The following is a 26,129-nucleotide window of genomic DNA, read 5'->3' on the forward strand; positions in this document are numbered from 1 at the left end:
GCTGACAGTGCTAAGTTAATAGATGGTTTTTGCCTTCAGCACTTTAGATGGTGGATGGGTACAGTAAATAAAGCTTCTCCCTGTACAGCATTTATATGACAGGAAATACAGGGAACATGCACAGCGGTTCCCTTCACACTCCCAATTGTGATAAAAATCTGACACACACAGGAAATATATGGCATGGAAAGGGGAATTCCTGCATTTTAATCAAACTTCAGTACCCCTCCTCAAAAAATGCAGCATGTACTATTAAAGGGAAGTGGTCACATGAAATTCAGCACAGCCTGAATCATATATAACACTCACATTATTTTGTCCCCTATGTAAATATACAACACAAACCAGAAAACAACAACATTCAGTACAGAAATTATTTGATGAGCTTTAAGAGAACAGAGCTAACAGGATTTGCTTTACTCATGCCTGAGAAAGCATTTTACAGGAGAAGTTTATTCAGAGGCAGACTGGACATACTCAAGTCCCTGAACATAAATATGGAAAATGCTTTAATTGACAGGCAGAGATAAGGTAGGAAGAAAAGTTAGACCAGAATATAAATGCACTGCAGTGCATCAGCACACCTGCATTTATGGATAAATGACTGCTCAAAACAGTCATATGCAGCAACACTGTTCTTTAATATAAGTAATTAAAAGATTAATAATCCACAGATAAAATCCATCACTCAGTAAAAATGACAGAGCAGAGGTACGTTAAATACTGATCAGCTAGCCTTTAGACTCCTGGGTGAATCCTGATCTCACCCACTTCTGTGTAAATTAGCAGTAAACTCACTAAAACAGTGGAATTAAACTGCTGTAAGAGACCAGAATCATGCTTTCCACACACAATAAGAAACGATAAAGACAGACATCCTGGAAAGGGAACAGCAAAGCAAGGTCTGGGCAGATCTGACTTTGTAGACTTTAGGCAGCACTGAAGGCTAAATCTCAAGGAAACTTGCATTCAGAACTCCTAGTAAATACACGGCAGGGAATGTCATTCTAGACAGATAAACTAAGCATGTGGATAAGGGAATCTTCCCAGAGTGTAAAAAAAACAAGAGAAACTTAAGCAATGTTGGACAATTTGTACCAAATGTTGCCCTCCAGTGTCTGCAGTTCCTATCAACTTCAACAAAACTCACATTGAGCATTTAAGAACAGAACCAGGGCCAAATACAGTAGACAAAGAGGAATAATTGAACTAGAATAGGAAAGAGCCATCATAATTTGGTTTTAGGAAGCTTTGTTTGTTAAAATTCTCTGGACACTGATCAATATTTCTGTCCAATATTTAGTCCTTCACCTTCCTTTAAACATGAACTGCAAGCACTGATAAGCAGACTGACTCCTACAGTTCAAGTTTAATTTGAGTTCCATCAGTACAGAAACAAGATTTGATAGAATAACCAACAAAACCCTTTGTAACTTCTGCTTAAAATGGTTTTATATTTCTACAGCAATACTCCTCAGTGATTCACAGCAGATATTTTAACACATCTGACATGCACATGAAGACGACTTGTGCAGCAACAGTAAACCGGCATCACAAAACACTACTAGGTGAAGACAGTGGCTCTCTTTATAATGATACCAATAGGTTTAGTACATAAAATGCAAGCCAGAAAATATGGAAAGTGCAAGATATATGAAACAGTAAGTAATTCTTAAAAAATTCCTACTTTCGAGAGCATATTTGGCTTTTACTACATTCATACAAACAGAAGCAAAAGTGAACATAAACCAATCACACCACCGTGTAGAAGAAACATAGTGAACACAGGCTAATGTCATCAGCATCACACTAAAATACTTTTAATCCTATAATGCTACACATTTGGAGTATATCAACACGACTGCAGCAACATTCTACAAACAGCTGTGAGATTTAAAAATTATGAGTCAACAATAGAGTAATTCAAGGCTTCAGATTTATCAATTTACCACTCACTGAATATTCAATTAGCATAGGTCTGCTATTGAAAACTGAAGTGTTATTGCTCCAGATACACATTTAGATTATCTGAAGTCAGCTAAAAAGAAGTTATGTTTACATTCACAAATGATAAGTTTAACTTGATTATACAGTAGTAGTGGTAGCGATTGCAGCAACTGCAATCTATTCTTATTTGTATTACAAAAGTGCCTAGAGGCCCAACTAAGATTGAGGATGCATTTTTCCAGGCATTGTAAGAACATAACAGCCGTACTGGGTCAGACCAAAGGTCCATCTAACTCAGTATGCTGTCTCCCAACAGTGACCAATGCCAGGTCCCTCACAGGGAATGAGCAGAACAGGTAATCATCACGTGATCCATCCAATGCCGCCCATTCCCAGCTTCTGGCAAAAAGCTCTGTACAGTTTAGAGAGAGAGAGACTGCCCTGACAAGCCGGCTGTTTAAATAGACAAAACAGACAGAAGGTGCAAGGGAAACAGGTGAAAGTGATTTGCCAAAGTAACAAAGCATGTCAGTTGCAGAGTCAGGAACAGAGCACAGGTCTGGTGGCTTCCTGTCCAATGCTCTATCCACTGGATCATGCTGCCTCCCTAACGTAAAAGTTTAAGCTTTAACTTTGCCATTTAAAATACTAAAAGTTTGTTTTGGCATATTCTGAAATGCAGTGAGTAAAATGATCTCTTACGTACATTAATTCCCATTCTAATGATCTGCAGCCTTCTCCTGCCATCCCATACTGATCTTCTCCCACAAGATTTTTATGACAAAAGGTACATAACAAGAATGCAGAACCAGCACAATCTATTAATGAAAGTCTAGCATGCTGGCAACTACCACCTATTCATCATGATAGAGACAAACTGCTTAAACATGGCAACTTCTTGGAGATTAGTTAGTCTGCAAAACAGAATAGCTTTTGCTCAGGAAAAGGATTAGCCATTCCATTACAGCCCAATGAATTATTAGGATGAAGGATGTACTGCCTAGAACATACCAAGGGCTTATATAATTGTTTGATTACTGCCTGATCTGGACCACCTGTCCTCCAAAAGTTCACTCTCTCTCTACAATAGCCTCAATATTAACTTTAATGAGTTTTATGACAATAAAATGATAATAATTGTACACCTCAAAATCATGCCTTTTTTTCTATATGGCAGAAAAAGAGGTCAGTATATCACCTATAAAATCAGAACATAACCAACACAGACTCTAAATGTAGCACAACAGCTAGTACTATGCTGAGTCAACCCACCAAACACTGAAGGAGGAACTCTCATTTTCCTTGCCCACCACCAAGTGAAACATAAAATGTAAACAACGTAAGTGGTGTAAAAAGTCAGATTACTAAAGCTGAAAGACTATTAAAAATACAAGCAATGTTATCAGTAACAGAAGAATTTTGTTTAAATTGATATCATCCTTTTGAAAGAGTTTTTATGAATTTTTATGGGAATTTTCCAAGACAGATCTCTCCCTGGATGCCTTCTGTGAATGTGTGCTATAGGTCCAGCTAGTAGGGTGGTTGGTTTCCCGATTAAAATACCAAGGAACACTCTCTGTGCTCTCTTGTAACAAGAGTCCAGACCCAGCAGCAAAGATTCTGTAACACGCTGCTTTCCCACTTGTCTTTTCCACAATCTCAGCAAATAAAGAAAACTACAGGTTCCACTAGCTCATCTCCTTATTTCATAAGAACTCTTGTAGAGTACCTTCACACATTTTCATTGTCCAGTCTTCGAAAAGAGGACAGCATATTTTGCCACTACCAGAGGACATGAAACACTTAATTCTTGTATGAGCTCATTTCATATTCAGTTTCCCCAAGTATATTCAACAGATATTTGAAAGAAAGCTCACAGATGAAATGAGGTGAAATGTCCTTTTAGCACAATAAAGCAATACTGACTAAAACATTTCTTCTCTCCTACCTCCCTTTCAGATAAAACCCTCTCCCTCAACACTCACCAGGGGTTTAAACAGGCAGGCTGAGTTTTATAACACGTTTGCATTAACTACAGGACACGTCAGAGGTAGAGAATAAATCACAGATTTGTAACATGAAATGTAATGAAAATATCATGAGCCCACGTTAATTCTTGGCTACCAGGGAGCTCTTCTTCTTTATACACTTCAAATGAGGTGAAGGATAGAAGAGAAAATCTCAGATTCAGGGCTCCTTTGGGCAGTTCCCCACCATCGCCTCTTCCCCCCTCTCCCCCCAATGGGACTTTCCCCAATAGCAGTTGGAAATTAACTACTATCTCACAAGTCTAGTAGGTTTCAAACTGCTGTGAAGTAGACTTTAAGCTACATAAGTGCATGGAAGTCTTCTACCTGCATGAACAGGAAAACATGGAAGTCCCATAAGCACTTGTTCAATGTAAGTTTCTGAGCAAGGTGTAAAGATACCAACAAAAGTGAAGAATCTCTTTGTATCCTAGCATTTATCAATAAAAAGCGTACAGTGTTAGCCTTCGGAAAAAAACAAGGGAATTCAATCCAAAAATACATACTAATTACAATTATTAATCATCTTACATTACACTCAAGTAAAACAATGCCAAGGTTAAAGGTCTCATAATAAGGTTAAGTTCCACCCATCATACATACGGATTTTTTTTTTATTACTAACCCAAATGTATATTTTAACATTCTGTGGGCGTAGTTCTGCCCTCAGATATGCACTCACACTTCAGTTCATTTGGAAAGGAGCTGAGCAACTGCAGACCAAGGGTAAATGAAGGCTCCATGACTGCAAAAAGGGCAGGGTAAGGTTATTATGAGAACTTCAATTTTGCATTTTTTGACACGAGTGCTTTAGCATTCCATTAACTGTCATTTGGTTGTATTATGTACATCTGTCTTACAATGCTAAATAAGCCATATGTCATTCCATTTTGTACAAAATACTGCATGCCTCAGAGGAATGAGCTTTTCTTAACAGAGAGAGGCATGCAAAATACTGCATGCCTCAGAGGAATGAGCTTTTCTTAACAGAGAGAGCAGACATGGATTGTACGCTCTTCAGGGGAGTGACCCTGGGCTCAACACTCAGTTGAAAGAAGCATGAGCTCAGCATATGAGGAGGAGAGGTACAGGGGGCCTTTCCACTTCCCCTAATCCTAGGCCGGCCAAGAACTGAAGTAGCCGATGGTGTGAGTTATAGTACTCTAAGGCAGTGGTTCTCAAAGCCAGTCCGCTGCTTGTTCAGGGAAAGCCCCTGGTGGGCCGGGCCAGATTGTTTACCTGCCTCGTCCGCAGGTTCAGCTGATCGCAGCTCCCACTGGCTGCGGTTCACCGGTCCAGGCCAATGGGGGCTGCAGGAAGCGGTGTGGGCCAAGGGATGTGCTAGTCACCCTTCCTGCAGCCCCCACTGGCCTTGGGTGGCAAACCACGGTCAGTGGGAGCTGCAATTGGCCAAATCTGCGGATGTGGCAGGTAAACAAACTGGCCCAGCCCGCCAGAGACTTTCCCTGAACAAGCGGCGGACCAGCTTTGAAAACCACTGCTCTAAGGGATGCTGTAACTGGCTTGGAACTGCCCTCCTTAGAAGCCATTATCCTGGTGAGAATCACAATGAACTCCAGCCCACAGAACAGCTCCAATATCAGGGCAGGGAGGGAAGAAGTAAGGGTCAGACGCTCTGATGGCTGTACACCAGCTGAGGATTCCCCCATGGCGGGGAAAGCTTCAACTGCCCATGTAGGGGAGACTCAAGGCCCCTTTGCACCACTCCAGTAGAACAGATGGACTTTAGTGAGGCCAAGGGTCTGATTATTTGTCTTTTTACCTGTCAGGAGCATGTAGGACATTATTGGCACTATATAATTAACACCAGCTAAAAAATGGAGTTACTCTCATGAAGGCTGTTTTGATATACATTGTGGATATCCAAAATTACTTACACTTTAACCACGCTGCTAACCAACTAACACTGCAGAACACTCAGGCATTTGAGATTTTTTTTAAAGATTCATATGGGTGTGATTGTGTCAAACTTATATTAAATAGAACTTAGCTCTGAAAGTGGTTCCACTGGAATCAGTGGGACAGCTTATTAAATAAGGTACTACTTGATGTAAGGGTGACAGATGTCCCATACATAATGTCCACTCAATGGGATTCTGCTTTCTCCTGGGGACATTCTATGTATAGTAGAGTTAAACCTATCAATGCATTTTTGCCATTAATTATTTTTATAAACTCTCCTTCCTTGGAACTTTAAGACTGACAGAATCATTTTTAAAAGACACAGACTGACACGGACTTTGCTAAGAGATTTATAAAAAGAATATTAAAAATTGTTCAATAGATCACCTTTGTGACAAGGCCAAATATAATGTTATTTTAAACAGACAATGCTGAAAGCGACAAGCCACTCCAGCTGCTCCTCTCTCAACTATCTCCTGACATAGGTGCCTTCTTTGAAACCTTACCTTGGGTAGCCCAGCCTTCAGTTTTTCTTAAAATACGCATTAGATTTGACAGAAAACAAGACACCTGACTTTCTGTGGGACAAGCTGGTGCACACACTATGGCAGAGAACATACACACACTGATTTAGATCTTACAGGAAACCATGTAATGAAAATACTAAAGAGAAATTAGAGAAACAATTAGAGAAAGAGAAACAATTCGATTTTAAAATCCTGAAAAGAATCCCAATTTGTTTTTATACAATATGATCCACAGCAGCTTTATGAATAGGATATGAAATATGAATCACTCTCTTCCATATACCAAAAAGGCTGTAAAGACAGATTAAGGACTATTTTCTTCACATGGCAAAAACACTACTGATATGCAATTTTAGAGAGATGGGGAGCACCTGAAGCTATTTTTTCCTCTCTACAACCTAAACAGCCAGACTGTTTTTTAAAAATTACATATAATTCATTCACAAGATAAGATTTTGTAGGCAAGCTTTCAGCCAGGAGCTATGTTTTCATGCCAAGCCCAAAACAGGGATGAATAACTAGAAACAGCAACAGAGTCTTAAATACTAGCTGCGCTACTGAGAGCCACTTCATATACTCAGAGGGATTATAAGAGAACAAGCTTTTCCTCATGTGGATAAGTGAGACTGAACTTTTGCAGTCCCCTTAACAGATGTAATAGTCTTGAGCAGGGGTAGGCAACCTTTCGGAAGTGGTGTGCCAAGTACACTGTAATTAAAGGTTTCGCGTGCCGGTAATACATTTTAACGTTTTTAGAAGGTCTCTCTCTATAAATCTATATTATATAAATAAACTATTGTTGTATTTAAAGTAAATAAGGTTTTTAAAATATTTAAGAAGCTTCATTTAAAATAAAATTAAAATGCAGATCTTATCAGTTTAGCGTGATCCTTGCCCTCCCTTTTCCGTGCTGAGTTTTCCAATGTGGGCTACAGCAGGGGGTGACTGAAGAACGCTGGGTCAAGGCCAGAAGCAGAGCCCTGGGCTGGCTGCCAGTACCCCAGACTGGCAGTGGGCTGAGCAGGGCTGGAGGCCGGAACCCCAGACCAGCAGTGGGATGAGCTGCTCAGCCCACCGTTGGCTCCACTCAGTCTACTGCTGGTCTGGGGTTCTAGCAGGGGTGAAAGTAACTTAATTTTCTTACAGGTACCGTCATACTGCAACCCCCCTTGGGGGGAGGAGCTCAGGGGCTGGGGATGTGTGGGTGTAGGGGGAGCACTCAGGGCAGGGGATTGGCATGCGGGGGGCTCAGGGCAAGGGGTGGGGATGTGGATGATGCAGGAGTCAGGGCTGGGAACATGAGGGGTGCAGGAGTCAGGGTTGGGTGGCATGAGGGGCTCAGGGCAGGGGGCTGGGATGTGTGTGTAGGGGGAAGTCCTGGGGCAGGAGGAGGCTTGGGGCTGGCCTGGGACAGTCCCAGTTGCAGCTGGGTTACCTGGATGGGTCCCTGCCCCACGTTGTTCCTGTTCCTGCCAAGGGAGCTGTGGGCCAGCTGTGTGGGGGCACTGCATCTGCAGGCAAAAGGGGGGCGGTGGCAGAAGACCCCCTGGCCTACTACTCCCTTCCCCTTGCCCCTGAGGGGCCGCAGCTGTGCACACCGCAGGGACGGCACATGCCTGTAGTGCCCTGGTATCCAGTCACAGTGGCGAGAGAGGGGCAGCAGGACAGGCTGGGACGCAGACACCTCCACCGCGCCTCCTGCCAGCCCTTTTCACTTGCCTGACTGCCTGCTGCTTAGTCCAGTGCACAGAGCCACCAGTGCCAGCCTGCCGGAGAGTTCCAGCAGCCAGCAGAACCCCAGCTGAGAGCACACCATGCGCCGTGCCTCCAGCCCCAGCAGAGTGCCCCAGCATCGGCCGGCTCCAAGCGTGCACGCTCCGCCTTACTTTCACTTCTGTGTTCCGGTAGAGTCCCCAGGCTGGCAAGGGGCTGGCGCCCAGAACCCCAGAGCAGCAGAGGGCTGAGCAGGTCCGGCAGCCAGGACCCTAGAGCCCGCTGCTGGTCTGGAGTTCCATCTGTCGGCTCCTGCCAGCCGGGGTTCCAGCCACTGGCCCCACTCAGCCCGCTGCCAGCCAGGGGTTCCGTCCATCCAGGCCAGCAGCAGGCTGAGCAGGACCAGCAGCTGGGAATCTGGGCTGGCAGGGGACTGAGCAGGGCCCACCGCCAGTCTGGGGTTCCAGCTGCCGGCTCCTGCCAGCCAGGGTCTCAGTCACTGGCTCCACTCAGCCTGCTATCGGCCCGGGGTTCCCTGAGTGGGACCAGCGGCCAGGACCTCGGCGTGCCATTAAAAATCAGCTCGCGTGCCACCTTGCTCTTGAGGTTCCCTTTCAAGTTGTCTTCTTTTTTCAATCAAGACACTGAGGTCTCTTGCGGACATATGAAGTATTGCCATTATAGACAATATTTTTTCTTGGAAACATGCTGGGTTCTTCTGACCTCATGTCATCTTGACAAAAAGTTACCTTCTGTCTATTCCTGTTAAATTATCAAAAAGCAGGATCTCTGCCTCGTCTCCCAGATCAAAACACCGAACTTGGCTGGAATATTGTGTTACTTGCAGTTTAGAGCTCTGTTTCTTGCTCCAATCCATCTAAGCTTGACGCTCTGTATAGAGAAGCACATAGGCAACAGAGATGGGGCAGATATGTATATTTGATTAAAAAAATAATAAAATACTTGGTTCGGAGCATTTCAGCAGTGGGAATGTGCCACTGATACCACAGCTATCATAGGCTTATCACCCAGCTTCCCAAGGATTAGCTTCACTTTTTAAACAATCACTGCACGGACACATTGTGTAGGAAGAGGGGAGAAATACAAATCATTTTTAATCATTGATTATTTTAATATTTTAACACACTCAAAACTACAGCATCCATCTGCAAATAATACTAAGAATGCTATTGAATTTCCTAGACCCTCTGGGAAATTCAGGATGAAGAACAGTTTCACAAATTAAGTCCCCTTACAAAATAAGTAAGGCCCTGAATCCCACTGCCACGCCCCTCTTTTTTCTGGCGGGGGGGGGAGAATCGCTTTAAAAATCACGTTTCTGTCCCTTGTTACTGGGTGCAAGGCCCACATAAACACAAGGTGACACTAAGCTCCCAGTCCTGCAAGGTGCTTCACACAGGCTAACACCTCTGCTTCCATGAGCATCATAATACAGGCCTCCCTGGCTACCTAGGAGCACAATGAAACTGAGCATCCACAAGAGTTGTCAAACACACAAAGTAAAAAACAAACAAAGCAGTTCTCTTTGTCTTGGGTGTTACTACTGTAGTAAATACAAGTGTGATATTTCAGTTGCCCTTTAAATAGATGCAAAAAAGGTTAGTCGTGACATTAAACATAGCATCCTCACTAGAGTCAATTTGTCCAAATCTTTTACATACAAAATTCAAAGGATTAAAAAAAAAAACAAACAAAAAAATGTTTCTAAAACGTCTGCCCTGGATAACATTATGAAGAAGTTGCTTTCCCTGCAGTTAGATATGTAAGAATGCCCACTGGGGTTTCACAAAATTCGGAAACAGTAATCTAACCATGAAAAAAAAAAAATCTTACCAGCTGATCATACCAGAAACCTTAGGGAGCAGAAGAGGGAAGACACAACAGCTAGTACACTTCTTTTTAAAACCATTTCATACAATTTAACAAAACACTAATTGGCAGGCTAACTACAAATCAAATGGGGCACCAATCAAAACACCTACCATGTTCCACGAAGACATTGCAATGTGGGCCTCCATGCCTAGATGATTCTTTCTTCACTGCTCCTTTGATAAAGTGCAGGGCAGGCAGACTTGGCCTCCTCTGGTCCCCAAGAACTTTTCCAGGCTGCTGCCCCATAAAGTAACAATAGGCAATCTTTCCCAGCACAAGAAGAGTGTGGAGACGGAGATCCCTGATCTTCCAGGTTGGCAGAGAATTTGGAAGTAAAATAATACTTTAGATGTGTGTGTTTGCTGAGTACTGCATCAGCAAACTGCTCACTTTAAGCAGAGTTCACTCAGGTGCACAGATTCTTTCCACGCTTTAAAAACTGCAACAAGACTCTTCAGGTCGCTTTATGCAAAGCTGTGAGTCATAAGATGTTCCATTTACTTAGTAGCTACAACAAGTGTCACCAAAGTTTCAAGTTCTTGTCTGTAATAAGTCTTCCACTGAGTAAGTGGGAACTAGTTCATCTTACCAATAAGAAAACCACATATAGGGCCACCCAGGCAGGAAATAGTCATTCCCATTGCAATCAGTGTCAAGATTTCTTTTTTTCCTTTTCTTTTGCATAGCACTTAGTTAATAAAGGCCAAAAAGCCAGTGATTTGGCTTCAAGTATTACTAAAGTCAGAGAGAGTCAAGTGTGTTAGAGTCATTTTAGATTTCCAAACAAACAAGGTGCAGACAGTTCAAAGTCTTTGAGGGTCCATAACAACTTGTGAGTGAGGGGGATGTTTCAGTGGAACTTGCAGTCATCCAAGCCCAACAGGATTTGCCTTCTCCGATAACAGGTTTTCTGCCACTCTTACCACTGCTACCTCTCCGATGTGCTGGGTAAAGTGAAGCAGGTGATTGGGCACTTCAGGATCATTTTGGAGCAGAAGCAATAACAATCATCACGATAACATGGGTAACGAATTACCCATCTGTACCAGCTTGCTGCTTATAAGGCAGAGAAGCCAACCCTGGCATGTTCCTTATTGTTCATGAAGGATATAGATGCCACTCTACTCAGGCCATTCAATGCTGGTGGCAGGAAAGAGGCGTTAGTCCAGTGATGCTCTCCAGGAGGAAGGTTTCTGCACAGCAGCCAGAAAAGGTCAAGCTGGGGTGACTGGGCTGGCTTCATCCCAGCTGGGGAGCTTAATGCTTTGAAAGGCCTGCTTGGTGAGTTATAGCAAGGCTATGGCTTCTGATCATCCCGAAGCTTGACAAGGGAATTAGAGAGGCCAAGACCCCTAATCCTCACATGCCCAGAATGGTCCCGGGGGCCAGAATAAAGGGGGGAGGGGGGACTCCAATATGACAAGCTCGGGGAGAGGGTGTCAAGCCCCAGTCTGGGGTGGGGGAGGTAACAGAGGATGCTGCTCAGCGCCGGTGGGGGAGAGGGGAGATCACACACCTGAGGAATCAAAGCGGGGGAGTCAAGGCCGCGTCTGAGGAGGGGGGAGGGGACCTGAGGGGCGGGGCAGGGCTGCGGTCGGGGGGAGCGGGGGCACTGACGGGTGAGGCGGGCTAAGGGGCCCCCCTGGGGCGGCTGCGAGTTCCCGGCTGCCCCCGGCCAGTCACATCCCCGCCTCCGCCGCCTCCCGGCCCGCCGCCGCGGGGCTCTCACCGGCACCGGGCGGGGAGGAGGGGGGTCCGCTCCCGGCCGGCTCGGTCAGCGGCACAGGAGCCCGCGGCACACGGCGGCCATGACGGGAACCTGCTGGCGCCCGGGCGGGGCACGCAGCGGGCGGGGGCGGGGCGAAGGAAGGGGAGGGGGGAACCAGAGGCGGCAGGGAGGAATTGAACCCCATTGGCTGACAATCCCACCTCAGTTTGGGGAGGGGGTCTCTAGTGGGAGTGACCCCCCCCACCACACCAGCATTCCTATGTGACCTTGAGCAAGTGCAAGTCAAACTATCCCCTGCCTCTGTTTCCCACCTGTAGACTAGGGATAATCCCACCGCCTTCCTTTCCCCCTTGGGCTGGTGGATGGGATTAGACTGTAGGATGTGTGGGGCAAGGACTCTTTCTATGAGCTCACGCAGCGCCCAGCACACCGGTGGGCTCCTGCTTGCCAGACACCTCCTTACAGACCTACTCGGAGCCTTCCCCTCTGACATTATAATTCCCCGGGTGGGTGCCACGGAAGAGAGTCATTTACCACATTAGGGTATGTGGCCACTGAGATTCCTGCAGCATTTCCAAGTCTTGTGGCCTGATCCTGTCAGGTGCGCAGTACACCAAGCAGTTGTTGATGTTGCTTTCAGAGAGTACTTGGCACTGCACAGGATCAGGCCCACCGAGTGGGAATGCCCACAATAAACCTAATTACATAAGCAGTAATGATCATTTGTTTTCAATGGCACCCACTGTTCTCCATGTCTATTCACTCAGTGCTGTTCCTGTCTGTTCCTCCAGGCAACTCCACTCCTCCCTGGCAACTCTTGCTCAGACTATTCCCCAGGTTGAATCTCTCACTTGACTCATCCTACTGACTGGCTCACTACTTTCTCAAAGGACTTGTCTACATGGGGAAATTGACCAGAATAACTATTCCAGAATAAACTATTCCAGAAGAACTCCCCCTGTGAATGCTGTCATACTGGAAAAAGACTGCCTTCTTCTGATTTAGCATAGTCCATTTTGGAAGTGGATTAAGCTAAACCAGGAAAAGAGACACGTATTTCAAGGAAAAAGAACATCCATACAGGGAGTTACAGCAGAATAGCTATTATGCTTTAAATTCACCCTCTACTTTATTCCAGGACAACTTCCCTATGTAGACAAGCCATAAACGTCACCTTCTCCCATTAGGTTACAACTGACTCTGTAAAATGACTAACCTCATTTATGTTGTCTACCATGTACCAACAAATTCCATTGTATCCCACTGCATTCTACCCATTGTTCCCTGTAATTCTGTCTTGGGCATCTGGCAACACGAGCTTTCCTCCCTTGATTTAGAGATGTCAATGAAGCACTGCATGGGATTATTTCTCTTATCTCACTGCTGCTTATTTGCTCTTCCCAGAGGATGGGCTGCAAGCTTGATGTTTCTTTTCCAAAAGCACAAGTTCAGGAACCTGGCAGCATTCTCTGAATGCAGCCATCTAGCTGACCCCCCTGAGCCAATCTGTTTTTCAGTGCTGTTTGCAGAGTCCTATTAGCTATTTCAGTCATTTAGACTGTCAACCCCTTGGGGCAGGGACTGCTCCATCTCTGTTTCAGAAAGGGACAAGCACAGCAACAGTGCTTAAAGATTGCCAAGTCTCTGAAACAATCAGCTCCAAGTTTTAAACTCTTTGCCCATCCCCCAGGGTAACTGTCAGGGCAGGCTCGTGGTTCTTCATAAGAAGACAGTGATGGATCCTCTTCTCACAAAGGCTGGGATTTTCAATTGTGCCTAAGGGAGTTCGGCACCTAACAGCCTCAGCCTCTTTTGAAAATGCCAGCCTAGGTTCATCTCCCTCTCAGTGTAAGTGATGGAGAAGGGCAGGAATCAAAAGTGACCTACTCAGATAAGGGAACATGTCGGTTCAGGAATTGAATAAAGAGACTAAGTGAACCCCAGAAATGCCCTTTGCAACTAGCCTTCAGGGTTTAGTTGTGGGTTTAGTGCACTAGCAGGATTTGCATAGACCACTGGAGACCCCTAGCGGCCATTTAAAAAATATCAGATTATATTTCTTAGAACACATGAAAGGAAATAGCCCCTTAACCTGTGCTCATGCTTCTATTCAGAGCCCCCTGCCCAACAGGACCAGTGGGTTAGTTACTTGGTTTCACAGTAATTGATATGTTCACACACTTTCACCTGTTTGACACATCCAAGGAATCTAACTAAGAGCTGGAAACTTGCTCTGCTAAAACCAAAAGAAAACAAAAAGCTCAGATTTCAAACAGATGGGCTGGATTTTTAACTAACTTCTCACCCATCTCTGGCTGCAGATCCATGTATATCAACCTGTGTGACCCACATAGGCATTTGAGAGGGAGATGGGGCTAGAGAAAGACAAACTGGAGCATGGAAGCAGTTTTATAACATGCAGACAAAGACATTGTACAGTTCTTCGTTAGCTAGATGCCCTTCCTTGTTCTTCCTCTGAAAATTGAGTCTGAACATGGGCCAGTTTGATTAGAGAGCCACTTAAGAAGAGGCATCACATGCTCTTTGCTTCCTCCATTCCTGAACCTGAGCTTGCTGGTGACAAGAGGGGTCCCACGGTTACAGCAGAGAGCTGGGAGGAAAGATAGTCCTGAGCTCTAAATCCAAGCCACGCAACTCAGTCCCCACTGGCACTAATCTCCTTCGGAAATTGGTTTCTCTCACATCCTTCAATCATATTAGCTAAACCACTTTCAAGAAAGGCTTAAGCCCATCTGCACTCCCCCTCCCTCCCGTAATGGTTCTTGGGTTTCGTGTGAGGTTGCCAGAAGTCCAGAAATATGGCAATATTTTACATTCACATAGCAATTTCCATTCAAGCCATTTCTGGATGTCAGCTGACACAACCTTCCTGGGAGGCAGCGAAGAGCAGTAATTTCATCCCTCAGCCCACTTTTAAACCAGGTTAAGGTGCTGAACATGGTTTTAAAGCAGAGAATAGATAAGGATACAGGGTAGAATGTGGGTAATTCACCTGCCTTTTACTTGAGTCAATCCCCTTGGAAAGCAGGAAGCATTGTTGAATACAGTCTTGCTACTTATATTGCTCCACACCCAATAGTATTTGAAAGCTACGTACTAACGCTGGGCAAAAAAATCCCCCAACTCCCTCCCCTCCAGCAACAAACAAAATCTTGACTCAGTGACTTGGGTAAAAAAAATATAACATGCTATCATACAAGGAAATCAAATGCTGCTAACCAATTCAAACATGCACAGGGTAACAGTGCAAGGACACCCCTGTGGTTAAGTCTTCTTGGGTTGTTTTTCTCCATGAATACTTGAATGGCACAGGTGCCTGCATCGTTCACAGGCTGCAGCTTTTAAGGAGGTAATCTCTCCAGACTTTTCCTCCCAGTTTGACGATGTGTTTGTCGCAGTGCGTAGTAGGAAATGTTCTCAAACCTCAGATGCAGATAGTAGCTCTGGTTGCTCAAGGTGTCTGGGCCATGCTGCACAGAGTGCATTACATGGAACATGCAACATGCTCATTTAACAGCTATGAGCTGGACGATGCAATAGAAAGCTTAGTGCAGCAGGCTGAAATTCTGCAAACCTGAGTGGAAACTGCCACCTAGTGCTTAGTCAAAGGCAACTGCAGGGGGCAATGCGAAGGAGATGGAAGGCAAATTGAGACATATTTCTGCTTCCCATGGAAAGTCTTGGGGCAAAGGCTCCCGCAGGAAAGGGTTGAGTGGAGGATTTTCAATATCAGTATTAGATTAAATGACAAACAGGACAAGTTTCTTGGTTCTATCAATGGTTCTTCACTTTGCAATGGGCCCAGAATATCCAAGCACTTTACAAGCCAATTAATTCAGTCTCTGATCCCCCCTTACGAAACTGGCATCATCCCCACTTTACAGAGAAAACCGAGGCACGGAGAAATGGCAGACAGTGGCCGAACAGGACCCTGAACACGAGTCTTGACTCAACATACCCTGCTCTACCCACTAACCTCACACCCTCCTGAGGATCCCAGGGAGGACCCACATTTTAAGGGATGAGGAGTCCTCCAACTTCCCTTAGGATGGCATGGATGGTCCTGACCTAGTTCCCCCAGGATCTTTCAGGGAAGCAGCTATTGTGTAGGAGCCACTGCAAGGCCAGGCTGAGCACACGAACAACACACAGGTGCACCATGTGGGGCAAGATGCCCCATGGAGGGAGACGGGCAAAGTCTTGATGGAGAGTGGGTGCGGAGGAGAGGGAAAGGCAGCCAGCAACACCTTAGCAAGGGATGCTTCAGCCACTTCTGTGCAGGCAGGATGTAGAGATGGGACCCAGCAGGATTTAGTGCAGTCACTGACGTCCTTGTACAGGAAGGACTTGACCTAAGAGTGGTTCCTTAGTGAGACCCAGTTCATCATGGTGGGACACAGGCTCATCCAAACAAACGACTCACAGATTCTCTCTCAAAAAACATTCTTTATTGAAGATTTAACAAAAAAACCCCCAACCCTCTAGTAGGAAACAACAGCTAAACCCTTCACGATCAGAGGAGCTCACAGTATCAGACCTACAAAATAAGACACTTGGGATCATCACTTCCGCACATGGGATGGGAAGATGCCTTTTGCTCTGGAGAATCAAAGCACCTTGCCTGCCTACTATCTGTGGGCACTCAATAAGCAGTGAGATGTCCACCCGGCACCAGCGGGTTTTTGTACCATTCTGTGCGCTATATTGTAAGCGCAGAAAATGCAACTCAACACTCAAATCCAGTGTGTGTTTGGAAGGAGGCAGAGAGATCCGCACAGCACGCTGACATAGGCTCGGCAACGAGTCCCGTTCTTTGGAGATGGGTAGCTGCAATGTGGGTCTTGAGGAGTAAAATGTCTCTTGAATAAAGGACACATTGGTAGAGCTCCTATCACTGTCAAGATCAACCACTGCTAGGACTGCTAATGCAATCTTGGGGGTGGGGGGAACCACAAAACAAAATACCTTGTCTTCTCTGTCCTCTAACAATGTGGACCACATTAGGGGCACTTTAGAAGCACATTGCCCACCATGGCAACTAGTCTAGTGAGCTATGTCCCAGTGGCAGCTGCTCTTCACAAAGAGAATACATCCAGTCTGCAGGCTGAGGGCTTTACACTGCCCTACAAACCAGAAGGAATCCCGGAAGTGAGACAGGGAGAGTCGGGTATTTTCTGAGCTCTGGAAAGACATTTAGGGGGTTGGGGCGATGCAGGAAGTTGGGGAGACAATGCTGCTTTGGCAGAACTCCAAGCTGCCGTGTCTCCTTCCCTCATCCCTCCAGTCCCAACAACCTCTGCCGAGTCTCCAGCACAATTTCCTGCATCACCTCTGGTCTGAGAATGTCCTTGATCTGCAGTGAAAAGGAGAAGAGCAACGTTTGCAGTTGTGACCCCTGCACATGAAGTGGACGAGGCCTTGCCAGGCGCACAGGGCAATGAACTGCAGGCAGGTATTAATGCAGCATATGGAAACACTGGGGACTGTGGCCCATACAGACTCTCTCTACTGGCAACAATCATGACAGATGCCCCAAGTCCTGACAGCAAACTTACCCATGAGAAGGGAACTAAGTGAGTCTTGCCTAGTCTGTCAGGGATGGTCTAGATAATATTTAGTCCTGACACAAGTGCAGGGGACTGGACTAGAAGACCTCTCAAGGTCCCTTCCAGTCTACATTTCTTTACCTACTGAGGAGTTGAGGGCACAGAGAAACCACAGCCCTTCCTAAATCATATGCTTCGGTACTTAAGAGGGAGCATTATATTGGAGGTGGAGCTTGACTGCATGTCCCCTCGTGCCTGGGAGGCTCACACCGGACATGAAAGCAGGCGACCGTTTAAATCTCTGTCTGTTTGGTGAGGACAGGAGAACAACGAAGGCTTGTTGATGGGATCTCTGTGATAGCATATGGCACTAAAATCATTAACAAATCACAGGACAAAGGGGTGTTGACTGCACCATATCCAGCTACAGAAAGTCTAGCACCAGGAACCTTCCAGCATTGGCAGGGGATGTGCATATGGGAGAGAGAAGACAAAACTCTGACCTTCCATTGTAATGTGAGACACCTCCTCCTCACCTCACACTACCCTGGTGCAATTCCAAACCCAACAGGTTTGATAGGGATCAGAGAGAAAGGGGCTGTTCTTTCACCCAGGGAAGAAAACTTGCCGTTGCTAGTGAAGGAGATAGTTGTTTCTACAGAGCCCAAGTTTAACCTTACCAGATGTAGGGATTTTCAATCCATCCCCATCTCAACCTTTCCACAGCTATCTGCTTCACTCTATGACAGAGGACATCATATTGCTGCTTATGACAAGGATCTTCTGGGAGGATCCCAGGAAATGAAAGCTTTAGGGTAAAGTGGTATGGCCTGTGCAGCAGGAAGTGAAGAAAGCAACAACTGGACTCAATACCTGATGGGGAAGGGAGGCCTCGTAGCAGTACACAATGCTGGTGTCGTAGAGCATCAGCTTCTGAGCAACCAGAGCTAGGATGCAGTTCCGGAGTCGTGAGATTACCTCCCGGTCACGTAAGGAGACTGGCTGAGAGGGAAGCAAGGATAAAAGGGAAAAGACACGGAATGTGAAAAAGGGATGAATTTGCAAGGAAGTACTGGAGGTCTAGGACAATGCAAGCGTCACTCCAAACCTAAAACCACATCCAATTACTTGCATTATCTACGTAATACAACTTCTCTCCCTGAAAGCGAATTCAAATGTCTAAGGAAGCAGGGGAACTAGTGATTAAAGTAAGGACTGGGAGCCGGAATCTTGGGTTCTTTCCACACTGCCAGGTAAGGAATGTGGTCTATCAGTTCTGGTCAATAGCTACTCACTGCCCATGATAAGCTCCACTATAAAAGAAGCCTGGATGTTCAGACAGACAACTCTTTGTCTGAAAATTCCCCTAATTCCCCATCTGTACCTCCCCTCCACTTCCCCACCTAAAATTCCACGTCTCAGACAATGTTCTGCCATCCAAAAGCGGGACTGCAGCTTTTTGTAGCCCACTGACGCTGTTCCTTGAATTGGCTGAGTGCGAAATGCCTGCAGCACACACCAGAGGGACAAGAGAGATCGGGACCGAGCACTAAACCTGGGTGTCCCACAGGGCGGCACAGACTATGATCATGAAGCTACGCAGCTGTCTGTGCAAGGAAAAGTCCCTGGCAGTCTCCCCACACAAGCCAACTCACTCCACGCAGGCAGTACTAATGGAACAGTCCAGCGTTTTAGCTAGGATTCCTGCGGTTTGCTGATCAGAAGTAAAGAGCGAGGAATTCGGCTAGCAGTTCACTGTGCGTTAGGTATGTGAATGAATCACGGGGGTGCGGACTGAGCCAGGTGTGGTGGTTCCCGGAGACCTGCCTGCTCCCACGGTGGTGGCTCCCTTCCTTGTTTCCAGCTGCTAATTCACACTAGCAGACAGCTACAGGTATAAATATTTCCTTATTGTGTTCCACATAAAAGCAACTGCTGTCGTGTCCCCCGGGACATTCCGTGATAGTGAACAGAAGGGGAGATGCTGCCGTGACAATCTCTTTATTCAAGCGTGGGCCATGCTATGAAATGTGTGAGAGCCCTTAGGTTAGCACCTTCCATGGACACGGGTTCCCTTTACCATGGATACCAGGCTCCTGAAATACAGCTTGATAAAGAGGCCTTTTGACGAGAAACTAACCAACCCAACCACCGCTGTAGCACTGTTTCCTCACCTCCAGATTGGTGACAAAGCCCCCTGCCTCTTCATCCTTCTGCTCGGGCGTTGGGTAGATCCAGATGAAGCCATTGTTGCCAAGGATCACGGAGGCGCCACAGGGCAGATCATGGAAGTGAGTCTTCTGGCGTTTCACGAGGGAGGGAGAGACCTGAACAAGCACACCCTGGCCAAGCTGAAGGGGAGAGTGACACTTAACGTGAGAGGGGTGTGGCCTGACCACTGACACCAACTCCACTGGTGGTCTGGGAGCCAACCAACTTCAGTTCAGTGCTTTGCTGTCCCTGTCTGGGAAATGGGGATATCAACTCTGCTTGCCTCCAGCGCAACTAATGCCCAGGCAGCGCTTTGAAGACACAGTGCTACGGAAGTGTTCAGTGAGAGAAATACTAATATTGTGATTGCACCAACACACCATCCAGCCTTCCCAAAAGGCAAAGAATGAGAGAGGCTCCATTTAGCAGCACATTTGATCCAGTCGCCGTCCTTCACCCCTTGTACAGTAATCCCGCTCCACACTCAGCTTTGAAGTGCTAATATCCCGGGTCTGATAACCCTGAACTGCAGCCTAGGTACAAATGGCCCATTGGCTTATTTCAACACACAAGACCAGAGATAAATGCCAAGCACATAAAGCCCGAGTCCTGGGGTAAGAGAGAGAAGGAAAAGTCACAGGCGATTCTGGGCAGGAAGAGCTATCAGGAAGTTTCAGCCAAGGGCGATTTCTCCCCAGGGTTCTGATACCCAGCAGGGGTTCACAATCTGTAATTGCTGATAGGGAGGGTTAAAGGGCAAATGGACAAGATTCATTTCACACTGGGGGGATTTTGCATTTTATTTCACTTTGGGCCCCGGTTCCTTCATCTTCCCAGCCTGAAGATATAGGTTAGTAACCATATCTTGTTCTTATCTAGAACTCTTCATGCCGAAGGACCCCTCACTCGGGAGCCAACTCTGCTCTCAGTTATGCTGGTGTACAGCCATACAAATTCCAGTGACAAGGAAAAGCAGCAGTCTACTTGGTACCTCACCTTCCCGTATTTCAGACTCCGTGTGTGCAGTGATACAGCCCCATCAGAAAATACTGCCTGGACTTCTGCCTGGCAGTGCTGCTTAAGGAAAAGAGAAGTCTGCCTCCAATCGGCCCCACCAGCCTTCAGTCCCCCACCTCCCATCCCTCCCACTGGGCAACCCATAAATGAAAGAGTCAGGTGGAGTTTCCCTTTATCCCATAGTTCACCAATCCCCAGCACTGCTGTCTGATGGTACTTTCCTTGTCATTTCAGGCCAGCCTAGGGGCTCAAAGCTCAGTCTTTTTTCTCAGCCTGGTGGCCTCACACAGGACCATACAATATAGGCTATGGAGTGACATAACTGCCCGCAAGACAATAAAGGCCCACAAGCCCAGGTCCACCCGCCGGCTAGCACACCAACAATTAGTCCTTGGGAAGTGAGGAGGGAGGGCAAATGTGCAGAAGAAGCAAATGGAAGGTGAAGGATTTAGGGACCAGCATCAAAACTGGGAGTCAGATCAGCCTGATAAGCCTGGGAGATCGCCAGATAAGACAGATTATAGAGTCTAAGATTGAGTGTCTCCCACAATGGTCAGCAGATGATCTCTGCCTTCAGGGATGGTGTGTGCATGTTTCCCTCTGGCAGCCATCCAAGGACAGATGCTTCCTTCAAGCAAGCATCCCAGAACAGGATCAGAGCCTCATGGAGAGGCCGTCCAGTGCTCCTGATCATGATACACCTACTGTTTAGGCAAAAATGGGACCTAAAGCCAGACAGAACTGGGGAGGCAGAAAAATGTCATTTGGAAACAAAGGTGAGTATAACATACCCTCCTGTCCCACCTATTTCAGTCAGTGGTGGACGAAAGAACTCTTGGCTCAGGTCACACACATGAAGAAGGGAGGCTCACGTTCTGATTAGCAGAGACAGTTAATCTGCCGGCATTTGGCTATGCACCAAAGACCCACAGAGGTCTCCTGCCTAAATACAAATGAAGGAAGGATACGCTGATAAGATCCCCTTCCTGTAGATAGTCCCTCATTGCAAGCTCATCCTCCGCTGATCTCCTCCTCTGAAAAGCACAAAGGGAGGGAAAGTTACGTGAAAAAGTAACTGATCCCCATCCATTTTAATTCCACCCACCTCACAAAGCTCTGCCATCACAAGCTAGGGGGCAATGCCTCCTTAGATCAGCAGGTAGAGCACCTGTCCTTCAGTTCTAATCCTACCACCTGCCTCTTTCTATAGATCAAGGGCTACCCAATCAAAATGCGTCCAGCAGTAGGGTAAGGCTCTGGAGAATATACTGTAGGAACAATCCTGCCTGGCCAGAATGAGGGTAGCTGATTGGATGGGACGCAATACAGCTCTTCTATCTCAGAGTGCCACGATTCCCATAACCCAGAAGAGTAAAACGTGCAACAGCTACATGAACAGACACATGTCTACACTTCAAGCCGGGAATGGGATTCTGAGCTTGAGCAGACACACCTGTGTTAGCGCTGATTGAGCTAGCATGCTAAAAATGCAGCACGAGCAACAGGAGGGGCCAGCTGGCCCAAGTACATACCTAGTGCCTCTGGCACGCACTCAAGGCTGCTGCAGCTACACACTATTTTTAGCATGCTAGCTTGATCAGAGCAAACGTGAGTATGTCTCCCCCCAGCTGTGCATTACATCTCCAGCTTCAAGTGTAGTCCTACCCACTGAGGGTACCAGTTATGTAGAAGGAACGACATTTGATAGGATGAGCTGCCTTTGTGCAGAAGGTCCTGGAAAGGGGTACAGCCGATTAACCTGCAGACTTGCATGCATAGATGAATTAGCTGGCCACCAATGCTGGACTTGCAACAGCAACCGAGGAAAGAGACACACAGCCTCGCAGCTCATCTCAGCGCCTAGCTCCTCACATCTGCTGCCGTTGAGCAGCAAGAAAGTAATCCAGCAACACACTATTTGGGATTTCACTCACCAGCTCCCCTCCTGGTAGGTTCATGGATGAGAGAAGCAAGACTGAATCCAGCCTGGCGTTGGTCTCCACCTTCCATCGTTTCTGCTGAACCTGAGGAGGAGGTAAGAAAAATTCCTCTATTATTCTGAAACATCAAGCATGTGCTTAGCAGTGGAGCAGGACTTTCAATGGCCAGTAGAACCACAATCCCCAGCAATCCACACCAACCAAAGAACTTCATACAGACAAACGAAGAGGAGTAAGTGACGAGATTTGTCCTGTTCTCTGTGTATGTGAACATACCCCACCTGGTACATACATCCACCCAAAACATTAACAGGGGGTCTCAGGCACAGATGTAGCACACAAAACGACTTTTAACTCAATTTTTAAGATTCCAACCAAATGTTACATTAACAGTGTCCCTTTAATCCAGAAGGCTGATATCATCTCCATTCTACAGATGGACAATGACTTCCTTAATGTCACACAGCAACACTGCCTGGAATAGAATTCAGGATCTTTAAAAGGAAAGGCCCAATACAGTACGATGCTGAATTCCCTCAATGCCCAGTGGCAGGCCCTAGAAAGCCTGGATGCTAAGGTGCTGGGCGCACGAGAAATGTCATTCATCAGACACAGACGCACCAATGACAGTCCTATGTTGTCACTAGTAAACCATACTTCTCACTAACACTCTTACTTTTTAAATGTAGGACAAGCATAATTCTGGTTTTAGTACATTGTCAGGGAGTCACTGGCAGGAAACAGTGGCCGGGATCTCCTTCGCCTTACCTCTGTTACTCTCCCAACCACAATGTCACCAACTTCGCCATTATACCTAGGAGCAAGACAAAAAGGGAAATTCTGTTCACGTAAACCTCTTCCCGGACTGGCTCAGATACATCACTTGACTCAAGTACATGTATCAGCATGACACTAATTAAAAACACAGCATTAAAGAAAAGCAGGGCCGAGTCACAGCACTGGAGTTTGTGAAAACTGTAGCATTAGTGTTTCCAGTACTAACGTTTATTTCTAGGGATTTATAATTGGGCTCAATACAGGAGTAATTCTCTGGCCTGTGTTACACAGGTCAGATTAAATGATCTAATGGTCCTTTCTGGTCTAACAATGCATGAATAATATGATTATGAAATCCACCCGTCTGGTGTAGATGGAAGCACTGATCTGATAAAGTCTGACAATTTCTACATTCACCCCAACTCATTTCCAAACATCTCCCACTGTTGGACACACACTGAGACCATCTGTTGGTTTATGCCCATCCGCTCTAAAGTCATTAAGTGGGAAACGCGGCGCTAGGAGTTACACAGAAGGAGCATCTGATTTCTAAATAGGTTCAGAAAATGGCTTCTGCCCCAAAGCCTGTTCTCACCTGGTTTTCAGAGCTTTGACACAGATCAGTTTGTTCACTCTCTCCACAGCGCCTGCTACCGACGCTACAAGTTTCTCATCTCCCATATACGTGCCATGGCCCCTGCCGAAAAAGAACACATCAAACATCCACACATCCATCTGCCATCCCGACCACCCTGGGGCTGGCCAACCCACGTTTTTGCACCCCAGGCTTAGAGCAGTCACAAAGTTATTAGGAAAATAGTCCCCAAGCTCCCTAGAATGAAAACAGGAAAGTGAACGGGGGCTATTTCCCCACCACTCTAAGGCTGAGGTCTGTCTCTCTCTACCCAGTTCCCAGTGAAAAGTCTGTGAAATACAGATACTTGCAGGTGGTGACACAGCTCAGCCTCCATCCTCATGTGCACTAGTGGTCCAGCTTTAAGTGTGACTGATAAGCCCCTTCCCCACACTGCAGATAGGGAGAGTGACTTAGGGCCAGCTCTAAGCATGACATGAGCAACAGAGTGGGGGCACTGAGAAATTTACAGCCAGATAAAAAAGACCCACCAGACCCCTCACCAGCAAGGTGAGCTGGGGGTGGGGGGGAACCAAAGCAGGGCAAGCAACTGTTCAGGGGTCACCTGAGTAACTACAATGCCTCTTGCTTGCAGCCCCAGCCCCCAGGAGAAGCTGTTTTCTGCAACTCGAGAAGCAGGGGCAGGGAGGAATGAGCAGCCCCCCCCCCCCCAAACCTGGGATTGAAGGAGAACTCCTCTGTTAATTCCCAGCAACCCTTGCCCCTGGGATGGTGTGGGGGAAGAGACCCTATCCCCAAACCCTTGGAACGGGGGCAGGAAGCTGCAGCATAGCCCCATTCTGTGCAGTATAAGGGAGCCTGCCCCATAGCCGTAGCTGCTGGGATGCAGGGGGGCAAAAGGACCCTGCCCCATAACCCAGGCCCTGAGGAGGGGGGCTGGGCTGCACCCTAGCCACATGTCTGGAGGGATAAGGAACCCTGGGGGCGTGTGGCGGCGCCATAGCCCCACGCCTGGGGGGAGAAGGGACCCCACAGCCCATGCGCTGGGGGGAGAATGCACCACAGCCCCACGCCTGGGGGGAGAAGGGACCCCACAGCCCATGCGCTGGGGGGAGAATGCACCACAGCCCCATGCCTGGGGGGAGAAGGGACCCTGCCCCACAGCCTCAGGCTCTGAGATGGGGGGAAGACAAATCTGGGGGAGGCCCCTCACCGCATGTAGCCCGTGTCTGTGGTGATCGTGTCCCCCGGAGCCACCAAGTGCTTGTCGCTCCCCTGCGCCAGGCTCTGGACCACCAACTTGCGGGCCACCGGCAACCGAACCTCTATTGCCGCCATCTTAAATCCTGGCAGTTTCCTTCGTGGGCTTCAGTGCCCGTCTGAACCACACGTTCTCTCCGCCATGTCAGTTACTGGCAACCGCGTGCGTGGGAGCTGCCATGTTGGCTTGGGGCGCCGCCATTTTGGATGAGGGCTCTGCGAACCTCAGCAGTGGCAAGGCTGCGGGAGGCCATATTGGATCCTGGCAGAGAGGGGGAAGGGCCTTCACTGCGTTGGGTTCAAAGGAAGGGATAGGTGTTGGGCCATGTTTAGTGCTGGCAAGCTGCCTAGTGCTCTGGTGCCCTCAAGTGTTGGATGTGGGGTTTAAGGCTACAGGAATATCCCCCACCCCTCCCCCCGGCCTGCCCCCCAAGACAGGCCACATGTTGGTAATGCCCAGAGGCAGTATTTCATCGTGAATGCTGCACACTGGCCATAGTAACCATGGGCGTTCAGCGTATTTGCCTCCCACATCCTCTTGGGGCCCACGGGCCCTATATGCATGGCCAGCACTGGCACAGTAGGCAGCCCCCCCGCCCGCAGAACTGTGGGAAACAGTAAATCCCTGCTAAACGATGCTGCTGCAGCAGTGTTATTAACTCCCGTGATTTTGTCATGAGTCTCATAATTATTGTTTTCCTTAAAGTCCCAGCTCCTACAAACCAGATCCCAAAGCACTCAACAACTCATTCATGCACAGGCTCCATTTCAGCTGTCCCTGAAACACAGTCTACTCTGGAACACAGCATTGCTAAATGAGTATCTGACTCAGTGGTTCTCAACCTATTTATCATTGTGTGCCGCATATGCAGCTCTCCATGGGTTATCTGGGCCGCATCCACTCTCTTTATATACTACCTGCATGGCCCTGAGGAGGTCACAGGGGATTGCAGCTGTGTGGTGATTAGGCCGCAAGCAGCCCATGGGTTGCACACGACTGGTC

General features: G+C 47.1%; 2 protein-coding genes across 7 annotated transcripts in view; both read right to left on the reverse strand.

The window, feature by feature from the left end:
- The window catches only part of ABL1 (ABL proto-oncogene 1, non-receptor tyrosine kinase), a 119,972-nt gene extending 108,544 nt beyond the window's left edge, over positions 1–11,428 (reverse strand). For 3 of the 6 annotated variants that reach the window (XM_050926097.1, XM_050926093.1, XM_050926094.1), the window contains exon 1: positions 10,141–11,428. In XM_050926097.1, coding sequence (XP_050782054.1) covers positions 10,141–10,276 — 136 coding nt within the window. In that variant the 5' untranslated portion in view covers positions 10,277–11,428. The remainder of the gene's footprint in view (positions 1–10,140) is intronic. The other 3 variants (XM_050926103.1, XM_050926095.1, XM_050926098.1) reach the window with 1 other exon arrangement.
- A 4,778-nt stretch (positions 11,429–16,206) lies between these two features.
- On the reverse strand, positions 16,207–25,281 carry EXOSC2 (exosome component 2). Its single transcript, XM_050926172.1, has 9 exons — positions 25,080–25,281; positions 23,867–23,968; positions 23,263–23,308; positions 22,489–22,578; positions 21,523–21,588; positions 20,534–20,602; positions 19,501–19,677; positions 18,200–18,328; positions 16,207–17,133 (listed from the first exon to the last, which is right to left on the reverse strand). The coding sequence occupies exons 1-9, from the start codon at positions 25,202–25,204 to the stop codon at positions 17,053–17,055; spliced, it is 885 nt and encodes a 294-aa protein (XP_050782129.1). The 5' UTR covers positions 25,205–25,281; the 3' UTR covers positions 16,207–17,052.
- Between the last annotated feature and the right edge of the window lie 848 nt (positions 25,282–26,129).

Source organism: Gopherus flavomarginatus, chromosome 17 (genome assembly GCF_025201925.1).
Source record: "Gopherus flavomarginatus isolate rGopFla2 chromosome 17, rGopFla2.mat.asm, whole genome shotgun sequence".
Classification (NCBI taxonomy): domain Eukaryota; kingdom Metazoa; phylum Chordata; order Testudines; family Testudinidae; genus Gopherus; species Gopherus flavomarginatus.

Excerpts from the sequence above, each read along its gene's own strand:
- EXOSC2 (XM_050926172.1), bottom strand. The coding sequence starts at position 25,204 with ATGGCGGCAATAGAGGTTCGGTTGCCGGTGGCCCGCAAGTTGGTGGTC. Across the intron at positions 18,329-19,500 it reads GCTTTGTCACCAATCTGGAG|CCAGTCTCCTTACGTGACCG; the intron begins GTGAGGAAACAG and ends CTTCCCTCTCAG. Across the intron at positions 17,134-18,199 it reads AGGCCTCCCTTCCCCATCAG|ATCAAGGACATTCTCAGACC; the intron begins GTATTGAGTCCA and ends TTTTCACTGCAG.